The 13,488-nt window shown below is 44.5% G+C and overlaps 1 protein-coding gene across 2 annotated transcripts in view; it reads left to right on the top strand.

The window, feature by feature from the left end:
• Positions 1 to 7,246: 7,246 nt before the first annotated feature.
• Positions 7,247 to 13,488, top strand: part of CTBS (chitobiase) — a 42,570-nt gene continuing 36,328 nt past the window's right edge. Inside the window, exon 1 of one of the 2 annotated variants that reach the window (XM_042952414.1) lies at positions 7,247 to 7,652. In XM_042952414.1, coding sequence (XP_042808348.1) covers positions 7,485 to 7,652 — 168 coding nt within the window. In that variant the 5' untranslated portion in view covers positions 7,247 to 7,484. Of the gene's footprint in view, positions 7,653 to 8,551; positions 8,867 to 13,488 lie in introns of those variants that run through there. The other variant, XM_042952413.1, reaches the window with a different exon arrangement.

Genomic DNA, 13,488 nt, shown 5'->3' with positions numbered 1-13,488 from the left:
TATAGAATGGACGCTTTTTAAAAATTTTACGTGGCTCTGTTTCTTCACTTAAAATCACAGCAGTAGGGTTCTGTTTCCCATCAAAAGGTATCTATCCTACATAGCTTATTTCCCTTGGTTCAAAGATTCCACTGGAGAGCCACCAATTAATTTCAGATTGTCCCACACATATAAGGTAGGTCTTACTCCTCTACCAATTCTGAAAGAACACATCTTCCAATTGTGTGAATTCCAATCCTGAAAGAACACATCTTCCATTGATGAAGAAAAAAAATCTCTAACTAGGGTTGCCCAGGCAATAGAGATGGGATTTAAGGAATGTACAATTATGGCCACGGCTGTCTGGTTCTCGTTCATACTAGAACAACTCATGGTACTTTTTTTTCTTGCACTGGAAAGGAATATTAAAAAAAAAAAAAAAAAAAGCTAAGAGCCAGGGTTAGATAACTTGTGATTTTAATCAGAATTTTCAACTATAAAAAATAAGAACTTGAAGATTGGGGTTTGAAACAAAAACAGTTATGACATAATATTGCAAAATATTCTTATCGCTTAGTAAAGGCAAACTGTAAATTATAAACCTTTTTCCACACATTTGATCTTGTATCAAGTCAAAGCCCAATTATTTCTGAGGAGTGGGTCTTCTTTCAAAATAAGAGATTGTACTCTCAAAGCTTTAAAAACACCCCCCTCCCTGACACGTACACATAAACTGTCAAAGAAACATTTGCAGAGAGTCAGAGACATTTCTGTAAATGCTATGAGAAGATTGTGCATCCTAGTGTCTTCTTGACACGTATTCTGCTTGCTTTGGGATTCAAAAACGAGAGATGTGAAAAGCAAGGAGAGGCAAAGCAGCAATAATAGCAGCAGCCCCCAAAGGAGCAGCAGCCGCAGTGACACCTCTGTCCCTGTTGGTCTCCACTGTTTGGCAGCTGCTAAGTGGACACCTTTTTGGTGGCTGTCCATGCATGCAGACAGAGCCTTTTTTTTTTTTTTTTAAGTTTATTTATTTATTTTGAGAGAGGGGGCAAGGGAGAGAGAGAGAAAGAGCAGGGGAGAGGCAGAGAGAGAGGGAGAATCCCAAGCAGGCTCTAAGCCATCAGCGTAGAGCCCAATATGGGCTCAAATTCACCAATCGTGAGATCATGACCTGAGCCAAAACCAGGAGTCATGCTTAACTGACTCGCCACCCGGGTGCCCCTGAGAAGCCATTTTAAAAAGTCAGGCTTTACAGGTTGTCACGTTTTTCCTAAACTTCTCTCATTGGAGTACAAGAGGACACATTGCTTCTGAGTCTCTGCATTCAAGATGGACTGGCTCAAATAAGGTAGGATTTTAAGAGATGAATGTAAAATTCTTTTTTCATGAAACAAACTGACTGCATGGATAAAAGATGAAAGAGACCTGGCTGAACAATATTTCCTGTCAGACATAGCAAGGAGTTTTAGTTGATCATGAATTCATTATGAGCCAAGAGGTATATCACTGCCTAGAAAGCTAAGACATGGTTAATGCCCAGAAAGCGTTAAGGCATGTCAGCCCATACGAGGTAACAATTTTGCTATATGCTGCATTGGCCAGACCATGCCCGACCTGGAATGTACAGATTAGCTTTGCACCACATCCTTCAAGTTCATCAAAAAAGGTTATGGGTGATGGGGTACCTGGGTGGCTCAGTCGGTTGAGCATCCGACTCGGCTCAGGTCGTGATCTCGCGGTTTGTGAGTTCGAGCCCTGCATGGAGCTCTGTGCTGATGGCTCAGAGCCTGGAGCCTGCTTCAGATCCTGTGCCTCCCTTTCTCTCTGCCCCTCCCCCACTCATGCTTTGTCTCTCTCTCTGTCTCTCTCTCAAAAATAAAAATAAAAAATAAAACATTAAAAAGAGGTTATGAGTGAGATGGCAAGAAGTCTGGAAACTATGTTATAGGAGGAACAGTTGAGGGAATTTGATTTATTTAGCCCCAAAAAGGAAAGCTTTGGAAAGCAGAAGAGGAGGAGATACTGGTTGTTCATCTTCGATGCCTGAAGAGTACCTTGTGGAAAAGCTATCATAGTTGCTCTGGAGGTTCCCAAGGGAAAACCTAGGAACAGTTAGGGTCATAGTAGACAATTTCCAGCTCAAGGTTAAGAAGCTTTTTGTAATTACTATTTCCTTAAAGTATGCTGGGCTGCTTACTCAATGGGGTGGTCACCTTGTTATATCTGGAAGATCCCAGTAAAGGCTGAACGCTTTCGCTTATAGGAGGGGAAGATGGATGTAAGATGGGACTCTGAGAGTTTCTATTCAAAGTGTGGAAAGGATGGCTCATGGAGAGTTTGGAAGCCATCCTGGCCCACGCTGCACCCTCTCGTGGTGGAGTCTTAGACTGTGTCACCCTAATGGTGACCCTGTTTTTTCCATCGCTGCGAACCAGACTGTGGTCTTGTTATCTAATTTAAATTACCATCTACCAAAATCACATTGCTATGGTTGTTGAAAACGGCCCTAGGAGGCTGTGTTCCTCTATCTGAACTGACGATTCTTGCTCAAAGGTGGTGAGGGATGAGGCTCCCAGGCATCTGACCAGCCTGAGCCTTGTTCTTCTTGGGGATGGAGACTGAATAGCATGGTTAAGATCCTGCCTTTGGAGCTACACTAAGTTCAAATCCTAGCTCCACACATCACTATCTGTATGAAACTGTTTAACTTCTGGTGCCCCTTCATCTGTAAACTAGAGATGACACTAGTTTGAGTCTGTCTCGTGGGTTGTTGTGAGAATTAAATGAGCAAAGGGGTATTACCTACTGTGAACAGAGCCCACTGCTACTTTCATATTTAATTTTTAACCCGTATACCTCAGGCTGACACCTGCATTGAAATGTTTGCTCGAGCTAGCCTCAAAAATGATTTCAGTACGTGGAAACGCCACTTAGATTCAACCCTAAGGTGTCATCCCACCAAGCTGTAATCAGTTCTTGAAAAACAAATTGGGTTTAGAAGACCACCTAAATATTCAAGTTCCAAAGGACAGGATCTATTGAGGCAGTGGTTCTCAGAGTGTGGTCCTTACATTGGCCGCATCAGCCCCAGCTGGTGCCTTGGTCCTCTCAGGCTGCTATAACAGAAGTAGCAAGGACTGCGTGGCTTAAACAACAAACACATATTTTTTACAGTTCTGGAGGCTGGGAAGTCCAAGAGCGAGTCCCTGGCAGATTTGGTGTCTGGTGAGAGCCCACTTCTTAGCTCAAAGATGGCTCTCTTCTCATTGTGTCCTCACAAGGCAGCAGGAAGGTGATGGGACTCTCTAGAGTCCTTTTTATAAGGGCACCAATTTTATTCAGGAGGATGCCTACTTCATGACCTGATTACCTCTCAAAGTCCCCGGCTCCTAGTGCCATCTCCTATTTTCTGTACCCCTCTTAGTCTTTCATGGCTTGCTTCCTTGTTTTGGTAAAACACATTCTCTAGTGGTTGCTTGAGCAAGACTGTATGATAGGTAAATATTTTGACGTTTGAAATGACTTTCCCACTTGACTAATAATTTTAGGTGGAAACCATACTCTTTTAGAATTTCAAATGCATTCCTTCATTGTCTTTGAGCTTCAAGCGTTGCTGTTGAGAAATCTGATGATATTCTGATTCTTGATCTTTTGTGACTTGTTTTTTTTTTTTTCTCTAGAAGCTGTTAGGATCTATTCTTGGCCTTTTCATTCCGAAACCTCAAGTGCTTCAGTCCTGGAAGTTTTTCTTGAATTACTTAATTGATGATTTCTTATCTGCTGGACTGCTCTCCCAATTTTCTTATCTTTCTCCTGGAAGGACATTAGAGAATTTACCCACTCCAGAGAATGAAACCTCCAGACTTCAGTCGAGATGGGAGAGAGATAGTTGCCTAGAGACATAAGCCTGGAGAAATGATCTGCTTGTTAAGCAGCTTTCACCATATTCCCCTTATTTTCAGACAGCCTCTCCCTATTCCCCCTTTACTCTAATTCTTGAGGTACCTCTTGCAGTTCTGGAACATTTTAAGGATTCTGTGGTTTAAACTGGGTTGTTTCTCAGCTTTCCATACTTTTGGGGTTTGGGGTACTTACCTCTCATGCTTTCCAGCTTCCAAAACGAGGTTGCTGTCATCTTGTCCTTGTGGGCTTAAGTTTTTACTGGAGTTTAAGCATGAGAGGAAGCAAAATTAGATGCTTGTATTCAGAACAAATATGTGTATCTTAAAAATCTTTTAGCCATTCACTGGGGGACATGATCAAAAAAGATGTTAACTGCCAGTTGACCCATGAGCTGGACCCAGGTGATTGGAGGCTCCTCACCCGCGCACCTGTCCTTGGAATACAGGTTCCGCTTGCCTTTCCTGCTCCCAGAGGCTGCTCCAAGGACATAACCTTGAGGTGGTGATGTGGTGGTAAAAACATCTGCACGGTATTATGTGCAGGGAGAGAGAGGGAGGCACAGAATCTGAAGCAGACGTAGAGGGCAGCCACAGGGATCCATTCGTCTTGCTGCTGTCCAAGAGGAGCCTCGTATGTAAGTTCTCTTTGCTGTTCTTAAAACTGCCACCTAGCAACCTGGAGTGGCTGCCTCTGTCTTTGGTCTCTCCCTGCCCTCTGTGCATGGGGGCCGGTTTCAGAGCACCCCAGGAGAGCTCCTGAGACATGAACCTACAGTTGGTGGCAGCCCTCACTGTTTTCCATGTCCCAGCTCATGAGGCACTGACAACCCCCTCTGGCAATCCGGAAGCTGATGCCCCCTTGTTTCAGGTACAAGCTTTAGCTAAAGACCCTGCAGTAGATACAGCAGACTGGGTGCACAGAAAGAATGGCCATCACGAGGCCCAGGTGGGATGGTGTATTGCCAAAGATGCCAAAATTGCCTTTGAAGTACAGTGACATTGCTAATGAAGTGACAGGCTATCCCATGTGTTCTAAACACCCAAGGCAACTGCTGAAAGAATCTGGGGCCATTCACTGGAGTTCCCAACCAGTGAGGGACTGGCCAGTTGATCGTATTGGTCCCCTCCAAGTGAGGGTTCTAAATATGCCCTGGTTTCTGTGGACGCAGCATCTGGCCTGACCCAAGCCATCCCCTGCAGCAATGCAAAACAGGCTGCCACCATAAGGAGATTAGAGAGAGTGAGTGCCATTTATGGACACCTTCATCAGATAGCAACTGGGGTCGGGCGTGGTGGTCACATTTCAAAGGTCATGCTGTATAAGACTGGGCAAAAAAAAAATGACATTAAATGGAGGTTTCATCTCCTCTATAATCCACCAGCGGCAGGGTTGGTAGAAAGAAAACATATTAAGATAGCATGTTAAATTGTTAACAGATAAAACCAGGTGGAATAATACATTTGGATACTCAGTGAGCAGGGCCAGTTGCCCCATATGCCAGACTGGGGACCCCTGGCAAGGCCCCCAACACGAAAAAGGTGTGGAAATGACGGAAAACAGCCGTTGCCCCAGCTCTCCACCGTGGATCAATATGCTATCTGCTGAGAATGCCAAGCCCCGTCACACCTGGGAAAGGAATGATTTACTGGAAACTGCAACAGGGCATACCGCCAGGGCTGGTGAGTTCCTTCAGATTCCTGGGTGGGGAGAAACTGCCCAGTCTCCACCGGGGTCCCCTTGTTTTGCCGCAAGCCGGACCTGTTGAAATGTACTGTGTCTGAAACAGAACGTACAGCCTGAGAGAGAAGAGAAGATGGGGGTTCCTCTTCTGGCACATCCTGTCCTCGGTCTATCTCGTCACACCTCACAGTACTGCCCCCCAGGGCCAACATGTGTAGTGTGCACAACTAAGGTTCCTAAAGCTGCCAACCTCCCTCTCCTCAAGGCCAGGTAGACACTGTCTTTCACTGGTATGATTATTTGGCTACTGTCTTTGCTCCCTCCATAGGCCTGGAGGATGGTATAGCATACACAGAAGTCCTTACTAAATTCAGTCAGCACGCCCTGAACGATAGCCAAAAAACCAAAACCAAAACCAAAAAAAAACCTGTCCTTACTGAACACTGAAATGACTCTAGTGAGAAAAACTGTCTTCTTTTTAAAAAAAATTTTTTTAGTGTTTATTACTTATTTTTGAGAGAGAGACAGAGTGAGAGCAGGGGAGGGGCAGGGAGAGAGAGGGAGGCACAGAATCTGAAGCAGTCTCCAGGCTCTGAGCTGTCAGCACAGAGCCCGACACGGGACTCAAACTCACGAACCGTGAGATCATAACCCAAGCCGAAGTTGGACGCTTAACTGACTGAGTCACCCCAAGCAAAACTATCTTCTAAAATAGGATGTCCTTGGACATTATTACTACCTCACAAGGAGGTGCCTTGTGAGGCACCAAAATGTTCTGAGCTCATACCTTATGAGTATGCTAATGTAGATCTTTATCGAATCACATGAGGACACAGGTGAAAATGCCCTGAGTGATCCAACCCCAGGCTAGAAGATTGATTAAATCAATGGCTTGGATCCTAGGGCTCTTAATAGAAAGAGGTGTCACTAATTTGGGGAATTATTGTCTTAATCTGTGTTTTCTCTAACAGGTGCCTGTATTGTTGCTGTGGCATCCTCCTCCAATGCAGCAGATAGCCATCAAAAGAGCCACCTCCACGTTAATGAAACCCCTTGCTGACCCTTCAGGCATGTGAGATTGTAAGAGCCTGTTACTGAGGGTGGCGCATTGGGGAATGTCATCAAAAAGACATGCCCGCCTGCCCGTTGACCTGTGAGCACTCTGAGGCTCCTCACCCGCGCCCCTGTCCTTGGAATACAGGTTCCGCTTGCCTTTCCTGCTCCCAGAGGCTGCTCCAAGGACATAACCTTGAGGTGGTGATGTGGTGGTAAAAACATCTGCATGGTATTATGTGCCTGAGCCCAGTTAGGGCCTCTTGATAAGCTTTTTAAGACGTGGAGGGCAGCCACAGGGATCCCTTCGTCTTGCCGCTGTCCAAGAGGAGCCTCGTATGTAAGTTCCCTTTGCTGTTTTGTTAAAACTGCCACCTAGCAACCTGGAGTGGCTGCCTCTGTCTTTGGTCTCTCCCTGCCCTCTGTGAATGGGGGCCGGTTTCAGAGCACCGCAGGAGAGCTCCCTAACCCGCACCATTCCAACCATGTTGCTCAGTCATCTCTTTCAAAGCCCCCTGCTTCTCATTTGGGGGACTGCTTCCACGTTTATACTGCACGAGGAGTACAAAGGCCACGACACAAAGACAGGTGTAGAGTGCTGAGGGGGTGTCTGTGAGTTTGAGGGAGTGATGATATTTACTTGATTGAGTCAGCAGGTCTGCTGGGGGCATGAGGCACTGGCTTGCCAGGGGAGATGTTCACCACAGCCTTTCTCCTTCACCCGACCTTCATGTCCCCAGTGGCCCAGACTGCTCAGCCCCTCCCACGCCATCACCTCTGCCCTGAGGCAGGGTCTGCCTTGCTGAGAGGCTGGACCTGAGCCACCAGTTGGAGGAACATAGTCCTGCCGGGCAGTGACTGCCGTCATGGCCCTGCCGCTGCTCTGTCGCCTGTGCCTCCTCGCCCGCCGGCCACGTGGCATTCCTGGGCTCGCTCTGCTGCTGCTGCTGGTGCTGCCACTCTGGGCAGGGGCCCGCTGCCCTTGCCAGGATCCAGCGTTGTGCCAACCCATCCGCCACCACCCTGACTTCGAGGTCAGTGCCTCTCCCCTGCCCCTCCAGGTCCGGTCCTCGTGGCCCTGTAAGAAAAGCAAAACTGAGCCCTAAGAAGAGGTGGTGTGGGTGTAGTCACCCACCTTGACCACTCCCTGAGGGCCTGCCTTCAGCCGATGATGAGGAAACTCGGAGAGGTTGAGTAACCTCCCAGGTCTCACAGTTAGTGCCTGCCCGAAAGAGGCAGGCAGGCATTCAAACCCAGGTCTGACCTCAAATGCAAATTTGTTTCATTGCCCTGCTGTGCCCCTCGGGTGGCACTCTGGGCACACTAGCAAGGAAGTAGGATGATGAGGTATTTCCCAAGCAGCACGTTCCATCGTTTTGCAAGAAAATGAATATTTAGTTTGAAAGAATCTCAGACCTACAACAGTACATTGGAAGGCAGGATGTTCTGCTTACCTTTGCTTTTCCCTATCTACCAGCCCTTTCTGTTAGGTACCTCAAAACAACCCAAGAAGGGCGGTAAAAATCGGTCTTTAATTTTTCCTTTCGCCCACCTAACAATGTCTAAGGCTTTTGGGAACTAATCAAACACCCTTTGGCGGGCAGGATGAAAACCACGTGACACCTAGAGTTTGATGACTCCTGGTTCAACTCCTGTTGAACGAGGAAAGACTTAGTCCTGTGAAAATCAGAAGGAAACCTCCTTTGGAATGGAGTCAGGAGGCCAAGCAGGGGGAGCTCTCACACTGACCACTCCTTATCAACGAGGAGAGCTGGGGCACCTCGCCTGTGGATACCACTCTACTACCCTAGCAGGGGGAAGAAGGGCTTTCTTCCTCCCTGGCAACAGCCCAGCCAATGAGACGTCGTTACAACTTAGCCAATGAAAGGCCACTATACTTCAGACTCCTAGTTTACTCCGATTGACTGTTTTTAACAGCCTTCCTAACTTCTCCTTTTCTTCCATAAAAGAGTACTTTTTTTCTCCTTTGTTCTGTGGATCTGCCTATGGTTTTGCTGTAGCCTGTTTGTCCTGGTTTGCAATTCTCTGCTATTCCCGAAAAAACACTTTTTTTTTTTTTTTTGCTGGTAAAATAGCTGGCAGTTTTATTTTCAAGGTTAATATTACTTAGTGAGCAGAAGTGGGATCTAGAGAAGACCCCCAACAGCTCTGAAGGTGGTGAGCAAATGGGTGCTGGTACCCAGAGAGCCTGGGTTCACTGCTTTCTCGCCCACCCTGGGGTTTGAGGGTAAGTTTTATCCTGGATTTCGAGCTCCATGCTTTGTGTTTGAATTCTCCAGGCATTATTTGGGATTTGTTTTAAGGCCTTGGCTTTTGTTTGTTTTGTTTGTTTGTCTTTTTTTTTTTTTTTCTTTGTATGAGAATACTCATTTGGCCTTTGGTGGGACTCCTGTTTGGAACCAGACTGTTTCTACTGGAACTGTGCTGGCCTTTGGTTTGATTCCTTTTGGAACCAGGCTGTATCTATTAAAACTGCTGTTTAGAAATTTTTCTCTTTGCTCTAGAGAAAAACCTCCATGAAATGGGATTCCAGTCATCAGAATGCTTTGAGGGTGCCCCCCCCCCCCACCAGACTCTGGCTGGTTTTGTTTTAAAACAATGGTCCCTCCCTGCACGCATTTATAACTAAATGGACTGACTTAACCAAAATTTAGAACATCAATGGCTGTTATGGGGAATTTCTATCTCCCCAAACTGGTTTTACTCAAAATTAAATTAGAAAGCTGAGGCTCTAAAACAAAGCAAAAAACTGAATGGGATGCTTATATTAAATTGTACCCTGAGGCTCCCAGATATTTTCAGGATTCTAAGTTTGCCTCTTTGCAAGATACTATTTCTAATCTGAGGCAAACCAACAATTGAAAGGAATCAAAATGGCTTTTGAGGCCCCTTTCCCCTCCCTCTTTGCAGACAGGAATCTCTCTCCCCTCCTTCCTCTCCTGAGCCTGTTAAAACCTTCCTCTTTAAAGTGAAGTCTTTTGAGGATCTAAATAAAACCCAAGTTTCTTATTTTCCCTGGACTAAGACCGAATTGTGTGTGAGTCATGAAGTTTCCTAAAGTGACTGACGACCCCCATAAATTTGCTGAAGAATTTAGCATCGTTTTTCAGACTTAACTTCATTTCTCAGATTTATATTAGTTCACCTGCTTGGTGGTGAGGACCAGGCCAAAGATTGGATGAAACTAGCCCCGAGGTAACATCCTGAAGGGGATTTAGAGAAACCCCTAACTTTTGGCAACAGGGTAGAACACTCACTGGAAATCTCTACCGAGCAATTAGGGTAGCTTTTGTTAAACCTGCTAATTGAAACAAGATTCAGGCTTCCACACAGAAGCCTCATGAACCTGTTCATGACTATTTACAATCAACTCCAAATTGTATTTTAAGAATTTTTTCCTCTTCCTTTAGATGTTGAGTCTACCTGGGTAGCATTTAGTTCTGTTTATTAATGGGCTTACCTGGGATCTTTCTCTTTTAGTTAAAAGGATCAGGATGAAACAGGAAACTCACCATTACAGATTTAGTTAATTTGGCAAATCTGCTCGCTCACATCTTAGACGAATCACCTAAAAGACTGCTAAAATTCTCGATTTTCAACTCCAGCAAATGAAGCCCCCTAAACAAAATGAAAAACAAACAAACAAAAAACAACCCTTAGTTTCTGTTGTTACTGCAGAGAGCCAGGACATTGGGGAAAAAAGATTTTTATGAATTTAAGTGTTTCAAGTACCTTCAGCCTTCTAGTTGGTCTTTCCAATGTCCTCTTAATTCCCAGTGACAGAGCTCCAAGGAATTATAGGGACTCTTCTCAATCCTCCCTCTTAATTGGCTTCAGAGAAACCACTGCCCAGACTGGGAATGAAAATCTCTCTGTTCTTATTGACCCCAGAGCTACACTCTCAGGGTTTAACCCTATTGCTACAAAGCAGTGCCTTAGAGCACTAAAACAGTTAAAATAGTGGGTATCTCTAAAAAACCTCAACAGGATCCTATTTCTGAACCTTTTCCCTTTTGTCTAGGCCCTTGGAGACATACCCTTTTTCTCCTTAGTTATTCCACCCCTATGCATTTATTGGGCTGAGATTTCTTAGATAAGTATCATGCCAAAATATTTCCCAAAAGGGGGAAATAATTCTTGAATTTGACAATAGTAATAAAAGCCAATCAGGGAAATTAAATTAGCTTCTATTGGCTGAGCTACCCTCCTTTTTATGGGCAAAAGCCTCAGTTGACATCGGCAAGATGCACAGTGAACCTCCCATCAAGATTCAAATAGATCTCTTAAACCCTCTCGTATAATTAACACCCTATAAATAAACCTCTCAAGGAGACATCAAGCCCATTATAGGATATTACAAGGCTTGGGGCTTCCTTATCCTGCTCTTGGCCTGTAATACCCCTCTTTACCTATGAGAAAACCCAACGTCTGAGGATGGAGGTTTGTCTAGGACCTGCCAGCAATAAATAACCTTGTTATTCCTTGGCACCCTGTGGCTTCTAACACCCACATGCCACTAACATCAATTCCCACTGATAGCAAATTCTTAAGTGAGTAATTGATCTATGCAGCATGTTTTTAGTATTCCAGCTGGTGAGGATAGCCAATATCTTTTGGCTTTTACTTGGAAAGAAGGGAAATATACCTGAACAGTGATGCCCCAGCGTTTCTTGAACAGTCCTTTTTACTTTTCATGAAACTTAAAAGCTGATTTGGATGTGATAAAGTTTTATGCAGGCTCTATCCTGTTACAATATGTAGACAATTTGCTTTTCTGCTCCTCTTTTCAAACTGCTCCACAGGAAGAATATACCTGTTCAAACTTTTTTAATTTTTAACGTTTATTATTTATTTTTGAGAGAGACAAAGTCACAATGCAAGTGGGTTAGGGACAGAGAGAGAGGGAGACACAATTCAAAGCAGGCTTCAGGCTCCAAGCTGTCAGCACAGAGCACGACGCAGGACTCGAACCCACGAGCTGTGAGATCATGACTTGAGCCAAAGTCGGACGCTCAACCGACTGACCCACGCAGGCGCCCCTTTTTAAATTTTTTTTTTAAATTTTTAATGTTTGTTTATTTTTGAGAGCGAGAGAAACAGAGAATGAGTGGGGGAGGGCCAGAGAGAGAGGGAGACATAGAATCCAAAGCAGGCTCCAGGCTCTGAGCGGTCAGCACAGAACCAGATGTGGGGCTCAAACTCACAGACCGTGAGATCATGAGCTGAGCTGAAGTTGGTGGCTTAACCGACTGAGCCACCCAGAGGCCCCTCAAACTTTTGGACTTCAAAGGACTTAAAGTCTACAAAGAAAAACTGCAGTTTGCTCAAACTCAGGTTTGATCATTGAGGCACCTGATCTGAGAATAAGGACTACATTTGCATCCAGGCGAAACCCCTCATGACTGCTTGGTGCTGACAGATTACCTTTGAATCCCTGTGGCAATTTATATGAAACTGCTGTGAGTGCAGGTTTTTCATGGTTTACTGACTGATGGTCCTTACCTAAAGGATAAACATGATAAGTAGGATACTGAATATCCTAGTGCAACTCCTTTTGAAGTCCTTGAAACAGCACCTTTATATTTTGTATACTTCAGCCCAACATGCTGACGCCTATGGCTTTACTTGAATTTCTACTGTAGCCAAGGGTAAAACCACAAGCATTTATACTGTTAGTTGGTATGACTTTGGAATATTATGGAAACAATGGGATGTCCTTACTTCCAATGGAAATAGAATTTAGAATGGCTCCTATGTCCAAAATGTATTAGATGCCATATTTTTGTCGACCCACCTGACTCTTAAGGTTCCTGGGCATTCCAGACTCACTCCCTGTAGGCCAAAGTAATCCACCTCACTGATATTTCTGCCAAAATTGCTACTCTCAAGGAAATCAATAGCCAAACCTCTGCCACAGCTCAACGGGCTGTTCTCCCAAATGATAATTTTGGAAAAATTGGTAAGAGATGCCTAATAGCTGGCCCTAGAGAGGGAAAAACAATATTGGCTCCATAATAATAATTGTTGGCTGCATAAAAATAGAACCCTGGTTTGAACCAAATAACAATCTGGCCTTACCAGAAATTCTAAAATTTCCCATATTTCCCGCTGTACATGCATTGAACCATGCTGACAGAGGATGGCATTTATGAACCAGTTTTGGTAAAGAAAAGTTAATGAGGCTATCCAAAGTGCCTACTATCCAGAGAAACCTATTCCTACAAATGGATTTTATACAACCTCCCCTCTCATGGCTAAATGTGTTTTAGTAATGGTTTGTATGTTTTCTCACTGGACCGAAGCTTTCTCTTATAGACAGGCTAATGCTTCTGTTTGAAAAGATTATACCTGGGGAACCCCTCTCAAACTTCATAGTGATCAGGGAACCTGTTTTACTGTTTTACTATTTTACAGATGTGTTTATAATTCTGTGTGGTTTGGCTGGTTTTACAACACTTCCATTGTGCATACCATCTTCAAACAGCACTATTTAGACCCACCTCTCAAAATTTATAGAGATCTTCCAAATACCTTGGCCTAAAGCACTGTTGTTGGTCCCTCTAAATCTCGGATCCACCCACACTGGCACTCTGAGGGTCTCACCCTTTGTAATAGCACAGAATACCCAGTGCACTTAGCCCCTGCCTCCTCTGACCCACAGTTAATAAAAGGAAATCCACTTCAGGATTGTAAAAGCCTAATTGCTTCTGTTAAAGATAACCATACTTTGTTGTTTTTTTAAAAAAATTAATTCCAGTATGATTAGCATATAGTGTTTATTAATTTCAGTTGTACAATACAGTGAGTCAACAGTCCTATACATTACTCAGTGCTCATCATAAGTGTACT

This window comes from Panthera leo, chromosome C1, assembly GCF_018350215.1.
Source record: "Panthera leo isolate Ple1 chromosome C1, P.leo_Ple1_pat1.1, whole genome shotgun sequence".
NCBI classification, from domain to species: Eukaryota; Metazoa; Chordata; class Mammalia; order Carnivora; family Felidae; genus Panthera; species Panthera leo.
The sequence above is the reverse complement of the archived record's forward strand: the minus strand, read 5'-3'. Positions and strand labels throughout refer to the sequence as shown.